Genomic DNA, 27,161 nt, shown 5'->3' with positions numbered 1-27,161 from the left:
ATCAAAAGGAGGTCAGCATTAGAGATTCTACAATTCACTGCTTTTATATGTTCACCCTTTTAACACCATGAGCATACTCCAGTTTAAAAAAAAACTGGTAAAAGCCTCTCTTTTCAGTGATTTCTCATAGCAACTAATTTAAGTAAAGCAAGCTTATCATATCAGTGTTGGTTTTCTTCTAATTCATTAGTTTTATTTCTGTAAAGCAGACACCCTCCGGCTTCATCATAACAATCCACTGTTCTTAGCAGATAGTTCCCATTCCAGTCAGAATTGCTTGACATTTCAAGGGAACTAGAGCAAGGGGTTTGTTCGTTTGTTTTTACATGGAATAATTATTACTCATTGTGTTTATTATAGTACCTTTTAAGACTAATCACCATAGTAACAGAGGAAAGGAATTTTTATATATATATATATATATATATTCTATTATGGCTTTTATTCCCGTAAGTACAAGTGCAGAATTTGGTGACAGCAGTGCCCTTCTACTCCGACATACCAGCACTATGTAATGTTCTGAGTAACGTCACTTGAGTCGTATCAGATGTGTAGTGAGCACAGTAGCTGTCCCCACTGCCAGCATAGCTTTGCTGGCTGTCATGAGACAATGCTCCTCTCCAAAGACACCGTTCCATGAGGGGCTTTTCTCCCCCATTCCTCACTGAAGTCTGCAGAAAATGAGGTGACTCAGCAGCTTAGGAAGGATAAGGCCCTAAATGCAGTCCTTACTTCTTACTTCTGGCCACTACAAGAGCCCTCGGATAAATAACTAATCAGTCTATCACTTAATTCTGTGTACGGTCAATACGCTCAGTGGCAAGGATGATGAACGCTATTTCTAGAAGTTTTACTGATGTGTATCAGGACCGTCTCAGATCTGCGGCTAGCAAGAGAAAATAAACGCTATAGATCTGGCGGGTGATTGATGGATTAAAGGTCTGCAGAAAGAAGGTTAGCTAGATCACAATACCTAAAAATTGTTTAGTGTGTGCCCATATATAAAACTGGAATTCCACTTGTATGCCTCCTATGCAGTCCGATTAGCTCACTAGTCACCGCTAGGATATTTGCATCTCAAAGTTGCTGTGCAAAGTCTGTCTTGATACTTGTCGGTAGAATTATTATGTGTTCCCTGTGAGAAGATGTATTTAGACTTGATTTTCAAAGCATCACCACTGTGAGAGAGCATGCCAGGGCAGCACACCCCATAATTTGGCTGACCTGTGGGGAAGGTTCGGAGAAGCAGAGTCATGACTTTATTAATTCCTGAGAAATTTAAAAGCATATGGCCACAGCATGACAACATCTACTGCAAGCATGGATGTGACGCAGCCTTTTGCACCCCATAACTAGAAACATAACACTTTCTATCTATCTTCAGTGCCCTCGGTATGGTTTTTTTACTAATTCATGTAATTTCATTCTGTAATACTGATGTGAAGAAAATTCCTTTCTTTTGACTTATTAGCCTCAACCACCTTTTAGTTCTCAGAGGTTCTGGTAATGATCATCCTTCCTACATCTGGGGCTTTAGCCAAGTAGAGTGGCAAATCCCTGCCCTCCTCAGCCTTTGCCCAGGGACCACTCTGGATGTTTCAGGGACTTTGAGCTGGAGCAGAGGCAATCATTTGTGTCCTGGTTTTGGCTGGGGAAGAGTTAATTTTCTTCCTAGTAGCTGGTCTGGTGCTGTGTTTTGGATTTAGTAGGAGAGTAATGTGATAACAACTTGTTATCCTGATACTTGTCAGCTCTGAGGCCTGTATTTGGCAAAGATACGTAATTCTCACCAAAATAGGATGTGCCTGAAACACTGGCTTTAATTTGGTATCTTTATATTCCATATTAAATCTTTTAACTGCAAGAACTTAATGAAGAGGTGATAATAAAGGAGTTGGCAGCTTTCTCTTTTAGATTTACGATGAATATTTTTTATATAACTAGTGGCGTAGATATATGTTCCAGGCTGTCTAGAAGCATTATGGATGAAGAAAATGACCACTCTTGGTTTTAGTAGCAGCATATTGATATGGTGGATATGACAACACCTTGTAAAGTCATACGGAGTTTGCAGTAGGGAGTTAAATGTGGAACAAGAAAGTTTCCCTATTAGAGACATTTTTCAAAATAAAGTGGCAAATCCAGTGAAGAAAATCTTGTCCATGATGGAATTCCACCATTTTCAAAGAATAAGCTAAGTTAGTTCAAACTTACTGCAAAATTGAGTTAATATTTTGTACAACTGAATTTTAAAAAAAAGCAAACTTCAGAAAAATCAAGCAATTCCTTAATATTTCTTGTTGATCACTTCCAAATGAGGCTTTATCCTCTGCTAGTCATGGATTAAGGGGTTTATCAAGGTTTTATGTATCTATTTACTATTTTTTCCCAGATTTGCCAATTGTAGCATAACAAATGGAGAAAGGTAAACAGCACTAAATCATTGTAATAAAAACTGAACAAAAATAAATGGAGGATTAGTTTGCTTGTTAAATTTGATGTCATTCTTTGTTTTCAGAATTAGCTGACTAATCAATATTTCTGCTGTTCACATTTACTTACATCAGCTGCCAGAGGGGAATAATCACTAGTGGATAAATATCACCAAGGATAAAAAAAAAATCTATTTCAGTGTTATTTTGTCTTATATAGAGTAACAGTCACTGTATGGGAAAATACTGATATGGCAAAAGAAGCAAAACTCTTAAGCGCCCCTGCCTTTTATTAAAGCTAATGCAAGCTGGAGAGCAGGCTCCCTGGGGAAGGGGTTTCAAGAGCCTCTGCAGAGCCCTACCCCCTGGAGTATCCCCTTGTGCTACTGGGGTACCTCTGCGAGAACAGTTGAGACTCAGCCACTAATAGGAGATATGTGCAACTTTGGGTTAAATTCTCTGTGTAAAAAGTGATGTAATCACACACGCGGGGTGGGAAGTGTTAATTTTTAAGCTGGTACAATATATTATTTCATGTTCTTAATTGCTTGATGGTTGGCCATAGGAGGTAAGACACAGGAAGGAGATGGAAAGGGACTTTGTGGTGTGTGTTTGCAGCCTGTTCCTACAAGGTGGCTCTCACAGGGTGGGTGTCAGGAAGCATCAGTTTATCTAAACTGATGTGGCCCGTCACTAACCTGGCACAGCACTGCCTTCCAGGCATCCCACTGGGGTCTGCTTCAGCACCAGTGCCCACAGATGCCAGAGTCTGAAATGGAAAAATGGGCACCACAGCTACCACTGTGGTTATTGGAAGCATAATCACGGGGGCTGGGCTGGGGGAGGAGTATTTAAGCTGCATTTTGCTTTTGTTCTTGCATGGCTGCATAACAATTACTGACTTCTATTGAATCTCTCCCTGTTTGCTCCTTGGCCGTGTAGCTACATGGGCTGCAGCACCCAGGCACGCCCCGGCATTGTTGGGTGCCTGTTCTGCACGAGTAGTGCCAAGGAGTGCTGCGTGGCCGGGCTGCCTCTGAGATGCCTGGGCAATGCTCCGCCGATCCCCGTGGTCCCCATTTGCATCTCAATGTCAGAACTGGGCCGATGAGCTGGGCTCCATCTCGCTTACACCAGAGTAATAATTGATTTCAGGCCTGAGTAAGTCCATTGAGCTCAGCTGAGTTTCTCCAGATTTACACTGATGTAACCGAGATCAGTTTGTGACCTCTGTGTAAGATGAAACGTTATTATTAAGCATTTGTCCTTTTGCATTCATGAAGAGCTAAGGACACACTGCTGAGTCATATGCTAATAAAATAAGGGAGCAAAAGACGACTGAGGAAGGAAGGAATAGTTTTGAGTGCAAATCTTTTATAATTCCGAGACAAAGGTGAACAGTAGATAGAGATGGATCTGACAAACACACTATATACAGATCTAAACTTTCATTCCCATCATTTCAAAATGGTCATCAAGTTCAAAAAAATGAGTTATCCAAATATTCACTTTTCTCTTTCTCTCATTGAACTTTATGCTTTCATGCGAACACGCTCACCCTACTTCACTGTAAGGCTTTGCTTTTTTATTTTGAAAAAAATTCTTTGAATATTGTATTATAACCTTGAAAATGAAATGCAACACTTTGGTAATTATTTATTGATTTGTAGTTCTATTTCCTGTTGTAAAAAAATCTGAATTCTTTGAAATTTGCAATAAAACCAAAATTCTAGAAATTCTCTGTGAAAGAAACATGCAGTTCCTGCCTGCTGACCAAGCCTTATTCTTTCTGTGGCAGTACGTAGGTCTGTCCTGTCCAGAATTGTTCCTCTGTGTTGCATTGCCTTCAACTGCCATCGCATGGCAGGGATCCCCAGGTCTTCCTGAGGATGGTACACCACATCCACCTGAAACTCCAGAGCTTGTTACATTACTACTTGCCTATGTGGAAACCAGCAGGAAGAATATCAGAAAACCTAAGTATGTTACTCGTTTTGGAAAGACTGACTGTAGTAAGCACAGTTCAGCACCAATGACACAGTAAGATCCAATACCTTTATCCTTCTACCACGGGAAAGAGTCCAAGTCCTACATCATATCACTCCAATCCCAGCTGTTGAGGATACCTGAAATGGGAGATGGGCAGGTGAACCCCATCAGATTGCTTGTCTGCTTGCCAACACACAGGCTGCCTTCCCTTTTGAAGTTCATCTATCAGCTTTTCACATTTCTGTTCCCCATCCTATCATTACTCAGTTCTGTGACAACCTCTTATATAGATGCTGGCAAATGACAAACATGGCTAGGAAATACAATGTGAAACATTTACAGATTATATATGCATAGCTGCATAATGAGTATCTAAGAAGAAAGCACTTTTCTTGGCAGAGTAGATTTAAAGAAAGTCCTACCAAGTTAAAGCCAATCCTACAAAGTTCTGCCTTTCTGCTGCCTTTCACTCTTTTCCGTCCTGTATTATTTTTTTTCTTTACTTTGTCATAAAGCAATAAGGTCAACACAGCAAGCCCAGCTCCCTACGCGCTGGTTACTAGCTGAGGCTATGCCTTTGATGTTGGGAGTGGGATCTGACTTACTATATATTCTACTGAAGACTTTTTAAGGTACCACATTTTTTCAGCTAGTAAATAAAAAGAGACGATCCATGCTTTTCAAATAATGGAAAGGTTTTCCACACTCACAATGGTTCTTACTAGCTGACTGAAATAAAATTCAGACAGCACTTGAGAAGAATTGACTTTCCAAAATGCCCACCATCCCTGCAGAGGTGCTTTGGTCCCATTTTAAATAGATATTTCTGTTCCTGGTTTTAAGATGTTATTCATTTTAGTGCATCTTCTTTTGCAAATCCCAGAATAAAAAGAAATGTTGCAAGTGTACAAGTCAATGCTCTTTGAAGAGAATGTATTGTAACATTATCTCTGCATCCTTTTTATACTATGAAAGTGCTGACAGCACTTTGATGTGGAAAGGATGAGATACAGTAATCTGAGGGGCTGCTATGAAAGGAACGACATGCTTGAAGCTGGAAGTATACAGAGAAACACACAGAGTAATGACAGCTTCACACAACATCTAATTTCATTCCTTCTTTGCACCACAGTGGAATCATTAAACTACAGCCATCTGCTAATGAGCAGGGAGGCTTCTGAACAGAGGTCACCTTTCTCCCATGTTTTGTAAAATTCACTCCACCCCAGTTAAAAACCCATCCATTATCTCCTTTTCTTCCACAACATTTTGTCTTTTGCAAGTTTACTGTCACGTAGAAATCAAATCAAGAAAGGGAAAAATTAGTGCCTGCTTTTGCACCTGAAATTACTTCTAATTTGAAGTACAAATTACTTCTATAGATGGGGAAATTACTTACAAATATTCCTAAAAAAAAAAAAAAAAAAGCAGAGCTCCTCTCCTACACACACTCCAACTAAATAACAAATGCAAAGCTGGAATACTATCGTTTCAAGCAGGAGTAACACTACATACGTGCTTGCAGATCATTGCTCTACCAGCAAGTGACTTGCTGTATGGGATCCAGTTTTGGTATTGCCAACTCAAGTTAGCAAATGTTGACCCCAGTTGTCAAGGGCAAGAAATTTCAAGAGCAGCAGAACTATTTGCTGTACTGGGAAACAAAATGTCATACTCATTAATACACCTGTTCAAGTTTCATATTTGACTGGGTTAATACTAAAATGAACAAACTTCCAGATTAAGGGAACTGCTGTATTTGGAATGTTAGAAAATAAATGCATCAATTTTTTTTTATATCTGTGAATGTTAGATAGTGAAATATTTCCCAAAGCTCAGAAATTTGTCAGATTAATAATCAGAACAAAAGAAATCCACTGAGTTGCAAATAATGCACTGAATGCCTAGTGAAAGGCATGCTGATTAGCTGTACCACAACTTTCCTGTGCTTATATCAAGAACAACACACAAGCAACTCACCCCGAACTGTCTGTAACTATCACAAGGCACCTAAAAATTGAAAGAGTACTTGTTTAATTTTCTCAGAGTAGACTTTATTTTTCCACCCCTAAGGCATGTGCTGTGATGCAAACTGACTAGAAAAAGTAGATGTGTGGTGTAAAAGCTATGAAGATCCATAAAACAGTGATTAAGAGAGTAGATCTTTATTTGCATTGATTTGAGAAGCCAGTATAGCCTTTAAAAGATTGTTTACATAGATGCATTTGACAGATAAATTACAGCACATTTCTTTTATTATTACTAGGGAATCTAATTAGGTGTAATTCTAGTACAACAAGGAATAATAAAGTTTTTAAACTCAGTGAGATAAAGAATGGTCACACTCTGCAACCCAAAATGAGTTTATAATTTCCATGTAAAAATATTTAGTGACTGTGTAATGAAGCTGAGGGAAGCTGCAGAATCTAGACATCTCCTATGCAGAGAACAAAGCTATGTGTCACAAACAGAGTTAAGCTTAATTCTGGTGCTGCTCCCACAACCAAGAGCATAGTTTTATTCTTTGGAACTTGGGAGTACCTAGGAATGATACGATTTATTTATTGTATGTGTGTTTTATAGTACTTTCTCATACTTATCTTCATTCACACAGATCTGTGCAACTCGGAAATAACCACATCTGGCCAGCTGTATGCTTGATCTGAACAACATCATCTAGTTTACTGCATTACTGCTCTGGCACAGAGCTTATCACATCAAAAGCCTTTTACACTTATTTATCATAGAATCATAGAATGGTTTGGGTTGGAAGGGACCTTAAAGATCATCTAGTTCCAGCCCCCCTGCCATGGTCAGGGACACCTTTCACTAGACCAGGTTGCTCAAAGCCCCATCCAACCTGGCCTTGAACACTTCTAGGGATGGGGCATCCACAGCTTCTCTGGGCAACCTGTTCCAGTGCCTCCCCACCCTCACAGTGAAGAATTTCTTCCTTACGTCTAATCTAAATCTACCCTCTTTCAGTTTAAAGCCATTACCCCTTATCCTATCCCTACATGCCCTTGCAAAAAGTCCCTCTCCAGCTTTCTTGTAGGTGCCCTTCAGGTACTGGAAGGCTGCTGTAAGGTCTCCCCAGACCCCTCTCTTCTCCAGGCTGAACAACCCCAACTCTCTCAGCCTGTCTTCATAGGAGGGGTGCTCCAGCCCTCTGACCATCTTCGTGGCCCTCCTCTGGACTCGCTCCAACAGGTCCATGTCCTTCCTATGTTGGGGGCCCCAGAGCTGAACACAGTACTCCAGGTGGGGTCTCATGAGAGCGGAGTAGAGGGGGAGAATCACCTCCCTCGACCTGCTGGCCACACTTCATCAGTCTGAAATGCTCTGTATAGTGTCCAGGCAGAGTTCAAAGTGCTGGCTTTGACCTCTAAAGCTCTCAGTGGCCTAGGACCTGGCTGGAAATTGTCTGTTGTTTAAATTGAGATATATCTGAGAAAACTAGATCACTCTGCTAAGGAGAGCTATTAGCAGGCTATTTTGGGAGACCATGCCTACTATTTAAACTTCTTGTTTCTGTGGTAGATTAATTTCTGAGCTGTTCCTGTGACAGGTTATTGAAAATTATTTAAAGCAATTATTTGCATACGTGTGGTTTTTTAATTTCATTTATAAATTTCAACTTATGGCCAACCCATGCAATGGGATGGAGAGAAAGACATAGAACTACTCAAAATTCTGTTTGTGGTAGATGTTCAGGGTTAGACAATATTTGGGCACCAGGGTGGCGTAGAAATATTGGAGGGGAACAAATTTTGTCTGTGGAGGAGGCAGCTGTCTTGAACCAGCAGTGACTAAGAGAGAGTGAGCAAAGCCCGGGGGTCACCAGCTCCGCAGGTGGCAGAGGACCCTGCTGAAGCCAGAAGGTGCCTCAGCTGGGCAGTGGAAAATCAGCTGAAATGCGTGAACGTGTGACTTTGATAGCCTTGCACTTACACACTCCCAGCTCCTCAGTTTTGGTGTGAAATAGCCTGTATTGCTAAACATCACAGCATGCTGCAAAGCTCATCTGTCAGTGACTGTGCTATATGGGACTGATGGGAAGGCTCTGTCTGCCAGGACAGGGAGTTCTTCCTTTCCATTTCATGAATTTTAATTTGTCACTGCTGTGTAGGGTAACTGCTGTGTAAGGTGGATGCTCTTACCTTTCATGTTAAATTATTTTGAAGTAGTTTTCATTGGTGTGGAGCTCATTGATAGGAATCTTTTTCTTGCTTTCCTTTCCAGTAAGGTCTGTTACCCCAGGAGAAGACTGACCGTTACAGAGAAATGAAGGCCCATGCCCGCTTCTCCTGGCTGTTCCTCTCACAAACCCAACCTCAGCCTGTCAGCCACAATCCCCAGTCCCTTTCTCTCCCTTTCTCTTCCTTTGCCTCTCCCAGCAATGAGCTAATCGGAGCTAAATGTTTAGTGACCATGCACGAACTTGTAGCATCACTCTGATGTACACCCTTTTACTTAACCATAAAAATTGCTACTTTTCCATAGATAACAACATTAATATACTATCAAGCAGTCAGATTAGACTGAGTATCATCTTTTCGGGGAAGATCCGCAGTCCAAATTGTCCTGTCTGTATGTGGTAGGTAATCTGCAGACAGCTTTGGATTATAATTAAATACACTTACAAAACTAGTTTGCAGACCGAAGCCAGTGATTAGTTTTCCACAAAACCCACCCTTTTCTTTTCTTTCCTTTTTGCTTATGACTTTTCTTGTGCTCTGTGGTGCTAATAATACATGAAATTCAATTCTACACTGAATGCAAAGATTAACGAAGGGATTTTTTTCCCAAGGGGCATTCTTTCCTGTTTTCAAGCCCTCTTTTTCTCTTACCCTTCCCCTCTCCCTCATGCTCTCTCTGAATGGAAAGGCTCATTGACAGATAAACTGTCATTTTTTCATTTCCAAATTTTGCTTTAAAAAATTCCTCCTTTGAGGATGATGAATTTACTAGATGCTGTGATGATGATTCCTCAGTTTTTCCACAGTCATGATGCTGTCAATCAACTATTGTGTATTACTTGGAAAAAGTAGTGATGACTCTTAACGCTTAAAAAATCCTAAAAAATGATGTTGCTTCAGGCTATTATAAAAATCTGCCTCTATGAGATTTAGAGGCTATTCATGATTATTTTCATGGGTATTTCACATATTCTAGGGAAAATGCCTAATACGCTTGTTACTTGTATTTTTATGACTCTGCTGTAGCTAAAGCTGTTCCTTGTTTACTCTCTCTTTGTTCTTCTTCACTTCATGCCACCTTTCTTCTCTGCTTATCCACACACAAACAAACAAACAGTGCTTCCCGCTGCCTCCTGGACCGCTGCCAGCTGTCCTGATGTCAACCGGCAAAGGACAAAACAAGCCCAGCAATAAAGCAGCTCGCCAAGAAGCAATGCTCTGCAGCCTCGGCACACAGCGCATCCTCCCTGTCTTCAGATGCCAGCAAAGATGTCCTCTGCAGGCAGAGGTCTCCATCCTGAAAATATCAGAATTCAGTCATTTAGGTAACTTTCTATAATTGGTTATAGAACTGGAAATACAACTGTATTGGTTATGGAATTGGAAATATAACTATCTATTATAAAATAAGAAAACAAAAATAAACTGTCTTTCAGCTGTCCTTCGAACCAACATCTCTGGTTGCAATGCTTGTCAGAATTTTTATGTTTAGAGATTAATACACTGGTGAATAGTTAATTGACTTAATTTTCTTAAACTGCCCCTTCCTAAATAAAACTCTTGGGGGCACTGTTTCATTACGAAAAGAAGGGAGAAAAGCTGAGAAAAACAAGATGCTTCTGTTCTCAGAATCTAATTTCCCACAATGATACACAGTGATACTACAGAGAATGACACATAAGTGACAGAAGCATTATCAGTAAATTTTGGAGCTATGAAAACTCCTCAGTGTCAAAAATTAGTAACTACATTCAAGGTAATTCATAAGTGGAGCTGAGAAGCAATGGAACAATATATTAGGGAACTTATAAAAGGATTTCCAGAAGTAACAGCTCATTATAGCTATAGGTAGGAGGTGGGGAAAAAATCCATATTGCTGCTAACAACTGGTACGGTAGAAAATAACCACAGCTGTTTGATTAGGTAGGGAAAAAATAGGAATACATTTTAATTCCTAGAGAATCCGTGCCTGAAAGAAGAAATTCTAAAAAGAATTTATTAACAAGATACTCTTCCTCCTATTAATTCTTATACAAGCAAATCACCTATGATCTAATGCTTAAAAAAAAACACAACAAAAACCCAAACCCTCCAACACTTACTGATGCATGCTGGCAGGAACACACACCAAAAAAGAAAATCAAATCAGGTTTTCGGGAAACGTTGATGTCCAAAAACAGACTACCTTCAAATTTTAAGATTATATCAAATGAGATTTTTAAAATTACATCTATAAAGTAAACCTAGTTTAAAGCTGAGTCATAGTAGATCTGCAGGACGCCTCATCCAAGTAAGAGTTAAGGAACATTTTTTTGTAAATCTTAGCAATTTTATTCTTTTTGACCTGTGCTCTTTTTTAGAACTACTGAATCTTAAATATACTGAATGGGGTGAGTATTTGTGCTTATTTTCAGCTCTGTTAATTGAGGAGGCTGCCTGTCCTTGCTTTAACCTACTTTCTCTGCTGAAGTCATTTTGCCTCATAAGCCCCATGGAGATTTGAGATGCAAAGCCAGTTTATTTCTACCGTGGTCCCACTTTGTTCAGAAATATTGCCAAAGGCTTATTTGGAAACCCTTCTCATAGGAAATAGGAACATTTGGTACTTTGCAAAGACCGTAAGGACTCAACTCAAAATAGAAAGTACAATTACTAACCATAAAATGAGTATACTGCCTCCCTTCAAATGTAACATCTGAGGAGAAAGCCCACTAAAAACCAAAAAATTTTAATATTCATCAGGTATTAAAACGTGGTGTGACTCTAAGTATTGATATAATTATTGGTTAATTGCTTGATAGTTATTATATATGACATTTTCTGATATGGACTTTACCACACATTCTGTAACAAAATGTTGAAGAAAATTACTATTTTTCTGTATACTTTCACGCTGCATTTTATGCCTGAAAATGTAGAAGACTTTTCACCATGATCAAAAAGGGTGGGACATTCACAACTGTGTATTTCGAAAAAAAAAAGTCAAATTTTTACAAATTTGTAAAAAATGGAAGTATGTGTCGGTATGCTGGAATGCCTCCTGTTAAGCGGGACACAGAGATGACTGATAGAGAGTGCCACCTGTATGCAGACAGGTTTTTTGTGAGCACCCTTCATGATTGCTTTGTGCTTTCAAAAGAGAACAGTGTCATTATTTTACGTGATCCTCGTCACAGCGAGGATGAACTCTTATCTGTCCAGAAGGACTCCTGGGAAGCAGACAGTTTTTTGTCAGTGTTCAGCTGCAGTCATGGGTGTCCCCAGAAGTTTCATGAAGCAGCTACTTTACCAGTAATAGGACAGCAAAGACGTACAACCATATCGGCAGCTGAGCAGCTGAATTTCCTGCCCTGGCTAGCTGAGAGGAACTGTGCACTGCCACAGTGGTGCGGGGAGGAGGCAGTGCTTGGGATCAGAATTTAACCTTGCAGCGGAAAATAAGAAATGCCCTCAAGTGCAGTGGGATTCTGCCCTTCAGAAGATCCCACCCATGTCATCATACAGTCTGTTTCTATTTAGACCATACAGCAAATCTGTTCTGGTATTCCTATTAGTAGTTTTTTATTTGTTATTTATAGGAGGTCTTCATCAAAACAATAATGCAATTAGTTTGGCATCACTCCACTAGCTGTTCCCTGGTGCTTGCAGATCTTCTGATCTGCAGGCCATAATGATAACTAAATCATCAAATAACAGTAAAGTATTCTAGATCCTAAAGTTGCTGTATCACAGCCCTTTGGAGAAATACAGCCATATGCCATAGGAAAACCAGTGCCCATTTTTAGCACAAGCAACACCGAGATACAAATCACATCACACAGAGTTAGAGTTAATTAAGTCAGGCACCTACTGTTTGCCTATAGTTTGCAATAGCTATTAATTTGAAGGTCTGCAATAGCGCTAAGAAAAGATAATTAACAAATGTAGCATTTCATGACATGACGAAGGCATTTCTAAAGGTGTGATGTTATGGTGACTCCTTCTAGATAACACTGCTCTCAGTAAAATTTTAGATAATATACCATAGTAATTTAAAGGGAAAAAAATATTAACAGATCTTACATCTGTCTCTAGGTAAAGTGGAAAAAGGCCAAGAGCTCTTACTGTTGAATATACAGTGCGCAAAGCCACACTACAACTGGTAAAACTACCAAAGGACCATCAACATTTTGGCATTTGTTTTTGTTATTTTGAACACATCATTTTGCCTATTTCTGTGAAATTGTTTTTAAAATATATATATTTTTAAACATGACAGAAACTCTCTATTTTGTTTAAAATCATGTTGAATTACATACATGCTGTCACTGTCACTCCAAAGTCATTGTTTTTATCTATTTAGTGCATCTCTATTTATTGACTGAAATATCTTCTTTTCTAGATTGAAGTGCTAACTCTTCCATTACACACCACCAGAAGAAGCTTCGATCTAGGAAAAAAAAGGCAGTCTTCTGGGTAGGACTAAGGAACAATTGCTATGGTATGAACTACGATTAAAAAGAGAAACAGGAGACAGCGTTAAGGCTGTGCAAGGATTTAGACCAGCTGCAATCACAAGTCAGGGAAGATCCTTGGATCACTTTCACCCTGAACACAAATGTTGATCTCACATAGTGAGGAGCTGCCCTTTAATATAACTAAAATGTATCACTTCCAAGAAAAGAGTACTGGCATCACATTTTGTACAAAACCTAATACTTACTGCAACACTAGTTGGCTGTGATAGAGAAGTTAAATATTTTAGTACAAATATGCTTAAGTTTAGAATTTAATTGTTATTTTTCTTGTTACTATACTCTCCTGCCTTTATTTTTTTCAATTATGTTACTGTTCTGTATATAATAAAGTTCTTTGTGAAATACTTCAGGGGGTCTTCCCAGCGTTGTTACTGTGTTTAAACTCTGACGAAAAAGTTTTCAAACAACCTTCTAAGTTTTTAAATCTCTGTTGAGATGAACTCACATAGCTGGATGTGCTGCAAGATCCAGCAGCTCCAAGGGGTGCTCAATGTCCTGCCAATAACTGGATGTTCTGTCATGACATCAGGATCATAAGATTTATCAAGAAACTAAAGAAATTCAGAAGTAATTAATACACAGGTTTTTAACATTTCAGGTCCACTAAACATAAGGCAAACTATATATAGTCAGGTTCTTTCCAGTACATTATGATATACCATCTCTCCTGATTTATTTATGCTTTAATCTCACATGAGATTCATTGCAGGCAGTCACTAGCTCCAGTCAGACAGTACCTTTCCCTCTGCATTGCCGAAGAGATGAAAGGTGAACGCAACCTCCAAATGCCAGTTCAGTAGCAGAGAAATAGTTATGCTAACTTGTCCTTTCATTGAAGGCTTGAGTGGCTGCTTCTGCTCAATGAAATAATCATAAAAATACAGCAGAAAAGTGACAGAAGGAACAGGGGACTATTTTTTTTAACTGTTGTGAATGATAAACTATGGGAAGAACACATATTTTCCATTTCTAGCTTGGAAAAGCAAAGTTGAAGAATGGCCTAACCATCTAGCCACATTTTTAGAAGCATGTAACAATTAATTCATGGGTCCTTAATACAGGACAAAATGTAGATGGAATTTCCAGTATGGAAATGTTCCCTTTCTATTTAAAGAGTAAATTTTGAGTAAAATTATATCTCAAGATTTCAGTAAGAGAAGGATTACATCACATAAGCTTTGCACTCTTAGCAAAGAATGTGGGCACAACCTGCCAAACCGCTAACCAGCGCATTACACTGTACAATCACCGGTCGAATGCAGGTAGGCCAAAAGAAAAGTGCATTCATCATACCCTGTCCCACAGTTCCTGGGCACAAACCCACCTTCTGGCACTGAAGGTCGCATCCCCATGAGGGGGGCTCTACTGTCCCAGTTCTGCAGAACAGCAGAGATATTTTTTTCTTTAAAGGCCAGGAGATATAAAAATACTTCATAGAGGGTAAAAAAAAAATCAGCACAAAGAAACAAAAACATAATTGAAAGGGTTTTAGTTGCTAAAAAAGGGTTTTAGTTGCTAAATAAGCTAAGGCTGCCGAATGATGACACTGTTCAATTCATGGTATAGCCTCAAAATTTTAGACAGACTTATTCTAACTTCAGGGGGCTGGCTGTAGAGTAACACCTTGGTTTGATGAACTCTCATCACTATGGAAAGGAACTGGCGTTCTTCTGCAGTGTGTAAGTACGAAGTGAAACTAAGGACAGGAGAACACCAGTTCACACAGACCGGGGCGACCTGTACCTACAGCACTACCTCTGGCTTCAGTCCACACCACTAAATAGGAATTACTCCAAACAAACGTTAACAGCATTCATGAGCAAAACCTGAGAGTACAAAAAGATATCTTTTTTATGCCAATCTGCATTTGCTGTGCCCTCCTTTTCTAAATAATATGCTTACTCTGTGTATTACTTTGAGGGTAGAAGGTGCCTGAAGGGACAGGAATTGTTTCTGGTCCTAGAAGCTGGTCGAAGAACAGCATTGCCACAAAATTAAAAGAAAGGAAATCCTAGCATACAGCCTAGGAACCTGCTTTACACAGGAGCTGAACAGATTTTTGACTACTATGAGAAGCAGCTGAGAGACTGTCATTAAAAATAATAGAAAACATATGTGATGTGTTTTCACACAGTGAAAATTGTGTGGAAGTTCCACATATGATCATCCCTATGCACTGAGCTCACGGGGATAGCTTTGCTTTGATGAGGTTTCCAAACAAGCTAGGAGTCTGCTGGCATTTTCTTGGAAAAAAATAAAATTTGTGATGGAGTGTCATGAATGTCACCCATTTGTGGTACTGAAATGAGTTAATATTGTAAATCCATGATCTTCTATCATATATTAAAATGTAACAATGATGGGACTTCACAGCATAGATAGTAGATGCCTCTGAAACAGCGGTATATACGTGACGTAAGAGCTTCCTTCGTTCTTTCTCTCTCTCTCACACATGTTGCTTCTTAACACCCTGTAGAAGAGATTACTGCTGCCACAAAAAAAGGTAGCAGAAGGGATTGCATGGCCACGTCCCATTCCGCTTCCGAACAAGTTCAGCTTTGTTGTTTCAGACCTCCTTTGCTGGTAGGCTCAGCTCACTGAACTGACCTCGTACTGAAACAGCAGAGGATGCCATTTCTTGTGTCAGCTGAGGTGTGGAGCAGTATCCTACAGCTGGCGCATTGTAACAGCTATCTGGAAATACAGTTTGAGCCTTGCACAAAATTTTAATTCTACAGTATGCTAAAGGTCATGCTGATTAACTTCAATGGCAATTAGTTGTGTATAAATGCCTTACTCCTAATAAAGCAGGCAGGGAAACCAGTCTCCAATCCATCATTTTGTGATTAATTAATGAAGCAATATTAACTGCAAAGCATCAGGTACCAGAATAAGGTATTGGAGCAGCTATGGTTGCTTTTCCAGTAGTATTAGTACTTTCACTGAGCTTCTAGATGCAAACCTTTACTGCTCATTTGCAGAAGACTGGGAGTTGGTGGAGCTACAGCTGCTTATGCCAGGAGAGGTGCCAGTCCAGGGAGTGCAGCATGTGGATGATTTTTAACTTGTATCATTTCAAGCACAATGACAAAAACTGCTCTGGGAAAACAACATGACTAAAACTATGTTTCCTGTGGCTTACTAATGGAGTATTCATGCACAACATTAAGCTGATGAATATGAAATTGTTGGACACATTATCCTTTCTCCCTTTGTGCAGGTTTCAAAGATTATAATTATGTTTGGTTTAATTGCTATTAGTCTCAGTTGAATTGTCACTGCTTTCAGCATTTTCAGTATGTAGAAATTTATATTTTAAATTTGCCTTATCTGAAGGCACAACTTCTCATGTTGATTTAATTTTGTATGAACTGGTTGTTATTGTATTTTAAGGTCTGATCTATCGTTGTGCTCACTTAAAAAAAGGAGAAGGATTCTATGTTGATTATTACTGTCCTAAATATACATAAAGCACCTGACATGAGCTAATTCAGATAAGAGAAGTGATGTGATCCTGCTAGCCCATCCATAGCACTGTGCTAACCTAATGAAACAAGGCAGCACAGATTTCTATTTAGAGTGGCTACATAGTTTCTGGTACCAGAACGAGCTCATTTAGAGCTAACTTAGCTCATGTATCTCCACTCCACTTGCACTGTGCAGTAGACTTGCCCTGAGATAACTCAGAAATACATATAAACCCATACGAAAGTAGTCTTCAAAGAGCTCTAGTTAGAGCACTCTCATGCAGTTTCTTCCAGTATGCGTTTGTTTGATAATGTTCATGAGTTACTCTTGCTTTTATGCATTTTACTGGAACTGGGGGTTCAAGTTTCAGTACAGGGTTGAACAGAGTCCTGCCACGCTCTGACTGGTTCCACTGGGTGAAGGTGCTGTTACCAGGGGACCTGCTCTTTGCACATGGGGGCAGCTCTGCGAGGTCACTGGAGTTACTCGTGCATACATGTAGGACTGATGGTTGGGTATACACTTCTTCAGGGCTTTCTTTTGCTTGTTTGTTTCTTGTGTGTTTTTGTCTTTGGGTTTTGGTGGTTTTTTTTCCAGGCTCCATAATCATGCTCCATTCCAACTGCAAGAATTTACTTCAGACTGAGGTAGAGATAAGAGATCCTAGCCATCTCTTACACTTACAGACTAGCTGCATGACTCCTGCAGGGTGATTAGGATTGCTGCAGTTAGATGCTTCATCCACCACAACCACAGAGACCTGAATGCTTCCCAGGCAATTAAGAAGGCCCACATGCTGAGCAAGAAGCTGTGCAAGACACAAGCAAGAGGATGCGCCTGAATTCGTCCTACTCTCTAGAAGTCCGAAACCAGAGTCATGGCTCTGCTTCAGACTCCATACATTTGGGATCTTGAGTGTAGTAGATTCAAAAAGGCTGGTCTGGGGTATTCAACCTGCACTGCTGCCTACTCCTTAAAGCATTCAATCAGGAAGTGCAGGCTTTGGACATGCATGTCTTTTCACCCTCACAGAATTAAAACTTACATCTCTTAAAGCACGTTGCCAAACCACAAGACTACACCCTCTATAAAACTGAAGGTATTCTCCATTCACCCTGATGAGGAATAAAATGTAAGGGTGACATGCTGCAGAAAAGGGACTGCAAGATGAGCAGACCACAGAAGAAATGAGCAGAAGGGAGCTTCACTCCATAATCCAATAGTAAAAGCATTAACTTAGGAAAAAAGAAAGGGAAGACCTCACTTCACTGCTTCTATTCAGTATTAAACTGCCCTTTCCCTTTCTTGTTCAATGAATCCCACCTTCCCAGCCCCTGCTCCGCTTTCCGCATTTAAGCAGAGAAACTGAAGAGTGTAATTTATGTCGCCCTGTGTTATTCAGCTGCTTTCAAAACATAAACTCGTTTCTCAGTTGTCTCCTGGTGAAGGCACCTCGAAGCAGACTGTTTATTTCCCATCCCTGTCCTCAGGCTCCCTCTGAGGGGAATGCTCAGCTGTCCGTGTTTGTTCTCTCCCAGGGCATTTGGAGGGACAGCCTGAGTGACGGTACACGCGCCAGCAGCCACAGGACGTCCTTTTCATGCGATGCTGCTGCCACATTGATGCCATATGCCTTTTTATTTGATGACACCTGTTTACACAGTGTGAGTCAGGAAAGAGATTACTTTCACAGCAGAATGGGAAACCATAGAGAGTTCACAGGCAGGCGATGTTATATTTGCAGTGGGTTTGCGGAATATCTAGTCAAAGCATTTAACAATTCATATTGTCAGAATCTGTATAACCATCCAGATCCATGCTGGTTTCAGTCTCCTGTGTAAGCACCACAGTTGCAAATCATTTTGAAAGCCAAAGAAATCAAATTCTGTAGTTAAAACTTAAGTTATAAGCAGAAAAAAAAATTCAGGTACTTTTCCCAATTATTATTACTTAACATATCCTATCCCTGTGTTGTTTTGATTAGGGATTTCTTGCTTTATTGATTATTATTCTTAGTATTGCAAAGTAAATGAGACAGTTGACTTTTATGACTTTACAAGTAAAAATGGCTATTATCTCTGGAGTGCAGAATATTTATATTGGGTATGATGCACAATTTTACAATAGCACTGCTGGCCTTTGGAAGAGTTTGAGAACAGGTTTGGACTCATTTTGTAAACACTTCAAGAGCTTGAGAGCAAAGACTGGTATCAGTTTAAACCAAAGCGGTTTTGAGTTAAAATGCTGCATAGCATACACAATCATCTCAGTCATGGGCTGATGCTCTGTTTCTCTCACTCTTCCGTGGGATCATAGTCTTGGACAGAAGAGCAGGGCAGACAGCTTAAATCTTGGTGGCTAAGTCTTAAACTGCTGCACCAGATTAACCAGTCTTAGTCTGTCAAATCATGATGTCCCCTACTCACTATGTGGGATTTTTTTGTTGAGCACTGAGGATTTAAGCCTGTAATACTTGTTGCAATGAAAGTAGTGTTACAGGTGTGTTACATGACGTGATACAGGTGTGTTACATGACGTGACAAAACAGAAGTGCTATAATGTTCAGTAAAGAATAAATAAGTTGATTTAAGAACCTAGACAAAGAAAGAAAAAAAAAACTTGCAGCATTTTCCAACCTTGAGAAAGTTTTATTAAATTCAGTTGATAGTTTTAAAAATGACCATTACCAGAAAATTTTTTTAAAAAAATATTAATTGCATTGCATTCATATAGTTTCATCCACAAAAGAAAAAAAAAAAAAAACACAAAAACTGTGATGAAATATAAACTAGATCTCAAAACCCCCAACATACCTCAGGAAGCTCTGTTTTCTGCATTGTTCCACAAAAGGGTTCTCTGAATAGTGAGGAAGATTAGGAATTAGCCCAATGTACTGCAGCAAGTCATTGGCAAAACTGGAAAAACAACTCAGGACTCCTGAACAGAAATTATACGGTCAAGGAGAAAACAAGCTATTCCATTCCCACAGCCAGGAATGTGGTATCATTATGGATCAGAGGAATACTTAAGTTAAGAACATTTAGGGAAGAAGTGGGGAAAAAGGGAAGTCATTTCGCTAAGCAGGGTATGAGAAACAAGCCTTTACAAAGCAGGAAGCTGGATTCCTGTTTGAAAAAAAACAGAGAAGTATGCAGGATCCTTTGTCTTGTGTCCTCCTCCTGCCTGCGTGAAGCAGTTAAACAAAAGAGTAGCTACAAAAACTACAAGTCATCTGACCTAAAGTGAAAGGAGTGCTGAGAGTGTTTGGTTGTTTCAGCACTGAAAGAAAAAACGAGGCTCCAAATGCTTTGAGAGCTCTCTGGGCAAGGTGCAGAGCCAAGCGATTGCCTTTTCAAGTTAGCCGAGACACTGAAGTACCCACGAAGGACCCTGACTCAAGTATAATCTTAGAAATGTATTTATTGCTTCATCAACAGTTTCTATTATTGAAATTATATAGTTTAATAGAATAAAATTAGTCTTTTACCTCCCTAATATTTTATCTAATTAAAAAAAACCCAAAACCAACCAAAAAACCCAGTTCCAGGTAACCTGATGAGTACAATATGAGAGTAAAGTTCTTTCACGTGTAATAAACTGGAAATCTTTGGAGAGTCGGGGCACACATTTCATTCCTTGTTGTAAGAGCAGGTTTCGGATCTAGGGATTCCCTCCGTAAGACCTGCAATCTCTCATGGCCAGCAATAAGCAGCATTCCTCAGAAAGCAGTACAAGCAGTGCCAAACACCCTGTGTCCCCAAGAATCACACCTTCGGAGAGCAGAAACCAGAGCTGCTCTTCAGAAGCTGTTCTTAATTGAAAGTTTACAAGAGAAAATGCAAAGGTCAAGCAGGCAGTATGACAAAAGTGCTGCAGCGGAAAGCAAGTGACAGGTAAGAAGCAGGGAGGAAAAGAAGAGCACTGATATTGCAGGAAAGTATATGCTTTGCAAATCAGTAAAAGTATCTCTATAAATGATCTGGAATTTGGATTGTAGGCTCTAAAACGGTAGTAAATAACCTCTTAGACATGAGTTTGAGCCACCCCCCCCCCCTTTTTATATTAAAAGGAGATGTATATGCATATTGAATATGGCTCTCATTACTTCTAGTGACCCTACTAAAACAGAGCTGTGCATGTCCAAAAGAAGAGGCAGCATCATTTTAGGAATCCTAAGAACAGATGACAGCAGAATCAAAACAAATATTGAGGTTTCATAATAATATGTCGAAACAATTATTTGATTATGTACTTCATCTGTTCTCTCCTTTACATATTTTGTAAGCCAACCAAGACAACTAGATGTGTTCATGAAAAACAGTATTTCTTCACAAAGCACCAGTGACAATGGACTCATAATGGCATCCATTTACTTTTGCAGAATGAAATGCTGGATATGAATTTTAACTATATGGTATGACTACATGAAAGTTATCATGATTAAAATGTTTTCCTATATTTGAATCAAAAAAATCCCAGACTCTTATGTACTAATATATACTCAATGTGTGCATAAATGCCAGGGAGGAATGGTTCTTTTACATTATACCATTTCAGAACATCTCATTATGTGATGTGATGTTCTCATGTCACTGGTAATCATCTGCATGACAGAACCTGGTGGTAGAATCAAGCCCTATTTAAAGTGAAGAATAATTACGGTAACATTTGCAAGCTATATAACTAAGCTTATCCTTTACCCTTAGAAAATATGCAAGTCAAACATAAAAAAAATTCCATAAGCAATTAAGCAATAAGGCCCCAGTCAAAGTCATCTCACTAAGACCATGCTGGTTACGAGATCCCAGGTGTTAGGCCCCAGCTCTGCAAATTCGCCAGCCCCACACTTCACTTCAAGCAAGAATTGGATACAGAGGATGTTGTAGTCCTGATTTTGCAAAGCAATCCACAGGGCGCAATGAGGAGGTGGTTTGCATCACTGGGATTTAAAAACATTTTGTTTCAGTACAAATAGCCTTGTCCCAAGAGAATTCTCAGAAAATAAACACTGTATTTCCATATTGATGAGAATGAATAAAATGTGCAGTGTTAAACATGTAAGCACAACTATATTTTTAATACTCTCATCTAATGCTCTATATGCATGTATTTAAGCAATGACAAATCTTTCAGAGCATGTACAAATTAAAGTTTCCTTGTTATTAAGAGTAACAAATATCCCCATCCTTTCAGTAACTACCTTTTTCTAATCAACATCTTAATCCTCCAGAAGATCCTTGTATCATTCCCACAATGAGAACTGACTCACATGGGTATACATCAAGCGCTAACAGAAGAATGAGACTGCTGAATAATAAAGGAAGTAATTCAGTGTCCTGAAAGGGAATTTAAAAAATGTTAGGTGTTGCAGCAATTGCATGGAAGTGTGAGCTGTTGTGAACAAGAAAAATATTCTGGGATTCCTGACAGTAAATAACTTTTAGAAAGTAGCAAGAAGATACTGAGAACTATGCTTTCCAAAAAAGTGTGGAGCTTAAAATTTGTAGCCTAAGCAATAAATATTACAGAGTAAGTCAATGGAAGATTTCCAATAACTCTGTATTGAAGGGATTTTCCTCAAAAATAAGCACTGAATAGGACTTCTACTTTAAATTATATTTCTTACAGAACTTTGAGTCATAAATTTCAAAATCTAGTATTTTTTTTTTAAATGAAACATCTTCATTTTGCTTTCTTTAGTTCACCATTTTGATTTCACTGTTTATTCCGTACTTTGTGGTATATCGAATTAGCTGGTTTTCTGCAACGTTCCAGTAACATTTTCCTATTGTTTCAGGAAATAATGCATCTCTACTTTTTTCCCCATGCACACTGTTTCCCCATACTGTTGTTGTCTGGCGCGTGAGACTGGCCAGCATCACAACACAAAAAGGAGATTAAGCCTTTATGCCCCTCTTAAGTCATTCTGCACCTGAAGTGAGAAGTTCGGCTATATGGTCCCTTCTTGCTTTACAAAATGCTAGGGAGGAGAGGAGTTTTGCAGGTTTTGGGACCACAGTCACTAAAAACTTATCCAGGTTGGCCCAACCTGGATGACCAAGGTAGTGCGTAAGGGCTGCAAAACATGTGGCAGAGGAAGGCTACACTACCCTAGGCACAACCAGGAGTTCCCCAGCTTCTGGGCCCCAGACCTGGCCACCTGGGCTGCCCTGGGGGCTTGAGACAGGGCAAGGACTCTACACTACTGCAGAAGAAAACTCCCTCTTGACACCTACGCAGTTGCAAGAAAGTAAAGGAGCTGTTTTCCCACTGCCACAACTGGAGCGCATGATTGAGGGTGCAGTTCTCACAGGAGGGGAAGGGGGAACAGCAATAAAACATGTAAAATGACACTCTTTCACCCACTGGTCCTTGCAGTGATGCTGCAGGCAAATACCTACCGCTCCTGGGAAACAATCTTGTGGATTGGTCTATGAATATCATAGTTGACCAAATTTCAGCTGTGGGAGGAACACAGGGAATGCATTAGCAGATAACACCGTATTTTTGGCTGTGAGTCAGCATAACGCCACGGTACACTACAGCTCAATCAGAATTACTCTGCTGTTGATGCATTTCTCTCTTCTGTTTGAAAAGGGAAATTGTGAGTAGTAGCTCCCACCTCACTGCCACCTTCTTCCCCTCAGCAAATACGGTGTCCCACTACATATGCACGCACTGGGACATGCACGTGGATGCTGGCGGTCTGCAGCGCAGTGGTGCTGCCACACAGCTCGGTTACAGATGTCCCTGCAGAAACCGTCTGGCTCTTGGCTGAATTAATGCCTTTCTGACCCTGATCCGCTGTGTCCTCTAAGAGTTTATTTTCATTATCTCACAAGAGCTGAAAATGAACTGTGAGCATTTTAAGACCTTACATAGCATTTTCCTTTTTTTTTTCCCTCCCTATGCATTTAATTACTTTCCACAATCCAAACAACTTTGTGCCTATAATAAGCCACAGGCCTTCTGTAATGTGAATCAGTGGTGCTCAATTACTTCAAACATTTCAAGGCCAAAAAAACCCCTCTAATAAGCAGGTATCCTAGCAGCATTGTAACTCTCAACATGCTATAATGTATTATGTATGTCCTGGACATATTTCAAGTAATGTTTAACCAGCAGCTCATGTATAAGTGACAGAAGTGGGTGCTACAGGTGTTATTCGAGGGGCAGGTGTACCAAGTTCACTCGGTAAATTCACTAAATTTTGCAGAAATACTGGAAGACTTTGGACGGCTTCTCTTCCTTAAGGGAAGTGAGTTGCGTGCTTGTTTGCTATTACCTGTACACCTGACAGGAACCATTGGTAGCAATGGGGTGGTTTTTTCCGAGATGCCTTCACCCAAGAAGTCGGCACTAGACTAGTGCAGGCTGAACTGAAAGGGGCAATATGCCTGCTATAGAGCTACTCACTTAGGAGTCACTCTATCTGCTTATTTCCCGCTGCGTTATTTTTTTTCCCCTGCAACAAACGCAACAAACACTTTTATAGTACGGAGGAGGCCGGTGAACGCGACCCGCCCGCACCCGCCGCGCAGCTCCCACACAAGGCCGCTGCCGGCCCCGCAAGATGGCCGCCGGGCGCCCGGCGCCGCAGAACTACGCTTCCCGTCGTGCAGCGCGCCCGGAACCCCGCGCTTCCCCTGCGCTGCGCACAGGGCTGTAGCCCTCTACGTGCCCGCGCCCAACGCCGCCGCCGGGTGGGGCCTGAGCTCAGCGCTCCCATTGTGCGCCGCGTTCCGCCGGAAGTGACGCTGTTTCTGGCCCTGCGCGGCCGAGGGCGGTAGGTGCGGAGCTCGGTGGGCCGCGGGCGGTCGGTGACAGCCCTCCGGCGGGCGGGGCGGCGGGTCGCCCTGCTCCCCTTCTCGCCTTCCCCCCGGGAGTGGGGGGAGTCCCCGGGACGCCCTGCTCCCCTTCCCGCCTTCGCCTTCTCCCCGGGAGTGGGGGGAGTCCCCGGGCGCCGCTCGCCGGCCGGGTCCGTCCGCGGGTTGGGTGGTCGCGGCCTCCCCTCTCAGGTCGCAGCTCAGCAGCGGGCGGGGGGACGCGGGCCGGGCGGTGACGCAGCCCCGTGGAGAGCTCGGTGGCCGGCCGGGGCCGGGGCTCGGCGTCCTACGGCTGGGCCTGTGAGCATCCCCCGCCGCGGCCTGGCCGGTCGGCTGTGCCGAGTTACCCCGGCGGTGGTGCTGGTGAACAGCCTCTCTCTCGCGCCACAGGTGCTGTGTAACCTGAAGAGATGTGACTAGGCTGGGGGGGGGACACGACGACACTATTTGTTTTGTTTTAAGGAGTTATGCAAGCATAGCTTTGAAGAACAAATTAAAAGCGCAGGTTCTACCTGTGTGCAGTAGAAAGTTTTTGATTGGCTTCTGTGTGTTACAGATGAAATGTTTTTCATATGCTGAACTCCACCTTGGATTGTCTCATTGCTGCGTGTTCAGAACTTCATAAAAAGTAGGAAGTCAAGATGAAGAGCAGGGTGACACAAGTAAATGTAAGTGTTCTTAACACTAAGTTGTGGGGTTTGATTATTCCCTTATTACTGGTGGTTAGGTTTGCGGTTGATGTTGTGTTAAATAAAACTCCCTGAATGTAAAGCAAACAATAGCCATAATTGACAGCAGCTGTTTACAAGAGAAATATTACTATGAAGTCAGTGGATTTCTGTTTCTAACGCTTGTCCTAACAATGGAAGTTCTGAACATTATTAGCATTTAATGATAAAGTAATTGGTGAAAAAGTGACTGAATGAATGATGGCTCAACAAAGAACATAAGCATATGGAGGAATGGAGAAAAGAGGTGTTGAAAAATTAACAGTGATGTTAAAATGAAGAGATAAAGAGGCAGGAAGTAGCAGTTAATGTGGCAACTATTTCTTACTGTGAAAGTTAAAGCTTTCCCTCTTAAAAGCTGTTTATGGGATTTTATGAATGGATGGGAATGATTTTTAGGAATGCAAGAAGAAAAAATTGGGTTTAAAATTACTCTCTTAAAATGATGGTTTAGAAATGCCACGTTTATAAAGTACACTAAATTTGGGACAGGTTAGCGGAGCAATACTCTTCTGATACGCTGTCTCAAGTCTATGGTGTTTCTCTGCCTGTGTTTCTAGAGTTCAACCCTGTATAGGCTTCTTCACTTTTTTGGTTCCAACTTTTCTGACTGACGTGGTTTTTAATAGGGACGCTTGAGGGATAGTTTGATATCTTCTCATATCTTCCCAATCTGGTGGTTATGGTAGTGCTCCCTCATCTGTCAAAATAAGCCAGTTGGCAAAAGCACACTGTTGGACACTTTCCGTTAATAATTTTGATCAAAATGGACAAGGAAGAAGACTAACTTGTGGCAGAAAGCCTGGTCACGAAGAGCTGAGGGTGACAAGTTTTTCAGCAAACATGGCTCCTTTTACAAGGAGATGTGAGAGCTGCCAAATACAGAGATATCTGTAACATCGTTTTATTCCTGTGAACACTTGTCTTTTTGGGTCTGCTTGAGCAAAGGTAGATGATGTAGAACTCATGAGAATGGGTCATCCTAAAAAGATCCTCCTCTTCCCATGCTAAATATTATTCAAATACAGTAACTGTTTTGTGTTTTTCAAAGATTTTTATTATCGGTTTCTTGGAAGCTTAGGATACAGTCTTGCATTATATAATTTTGGGGAAAAAACCAACAACGTAAGGACTTTTTTTAATCATGAACTATTTCACTGATCTGCTATATGGTATAGTCCCACAAATGAGTGTTGAAAGGGAAAGAAAACCATGGTGAAAATACAGGAATTTCTTGTACTAGCTTTGCCATCAAAGATAATGTTACTCTGGAATTAAATTATTTGATGGATGTTCTTTTGTAGAGATGCATACTCCCAGTAAATAATGCAATGCATTTGTCTTGTACCATTGTCTTGGTTGAGGCAAGATAATACAGGGATTAGTTTTAACACAGTGTTAGAAACGTACCCTAGAGAAGACTGTATTCTAGGATATGCTATAGTGGCCTCAAAAATATAAATATTTATATTTACATGTATGTACACACCAATTTGAGTGATAGCAAGTCAGCCTCATCGGTCTATTGATAGGATGATGCTCATAATCTTTGTGTTGCTATTATTTCTTTAGGAATCCTCAGTCAAGGTTGATTTTACTTGCACAGCTCATTGTAAACACCACACTTGCCATTTAGTAAAGATACTTTTCTTTCTAATTAAGTTTTTGGAGATCATTGGGTATAACTGTCCATCAGGGCCTGCTTAGGAAGGAGGTGTCGTTGTATCTATTAACCAACAGTTTTAACTGGTTCTTTGGTGGGGCAAAAACTAGTGTGCCAGCATGTTAATGGATAGAATGCCACTTCAACAAATGAGATTAATATTTCTGCAAAAAGTTCAGTCAAGGTGCATAAGCAAGTCCTTGTGTTGAGTTTCTGCATCAAGGTGAAGTGTTACCTATTTCACAGCTGATCACCGGCTGATAACATGAGATTATGGTTCTGAAAAATCATAAATAATATTTTAAGGGAAGAGAGGACCCTTACAATGAAAGCATAGAG

At 40.5% G+C, this 27,161-nt stretch overlaps 1 protein-coding gene across 5 annotated transcripts in view; it reads left to right on the top strand.

The window, feature by feature from the left end:
* Positions 1 to 24,287: 24,287 nt before the first annotated feature.
* Positions 24,288 to 27,161, top strand: part of CWC22 (CWC22 spliceosome associated protein homolog) — a 34,949-nt gene continuing 32,075 nt past the window's right edge. For 2 of the 5 annotated variants that reach the window (XM_072874639.1, XM_072874635.1), the window contains exons 1-2: positions 24,288 to 24,391; positions 24,988 to 25,099. In XM_072874639.1, coding sequence (XP_072730740.1) covers positions 25,073 to 25,099 — 27 coding nt within the window. In that variant the 5' untranslated portion in view covers positions 24,288 to 24,391; positions 24,988 to 25,072. The other 3 variants (XM_072874636.1, XM_072874638.1, XM_072874637.1) reach the window with 3 other exon arrangements.

Source organism: Ciconia boyciana, chromosome 10, assembly GCF_034638445.1.
Source record: "Ciconia boyciana chromosome 10, ASM3463844v1, whole genome shotgun sequence".
Lineage (NCBI taxonomy): Eukaryota > Metazoa > Chordata > Aves > Ciconiiformes > Ciconiidae > Ciconia > Ciconia boyciana.
This window is presented reverse-complemented; position numbering and strand designations above follow the sequence as displayed.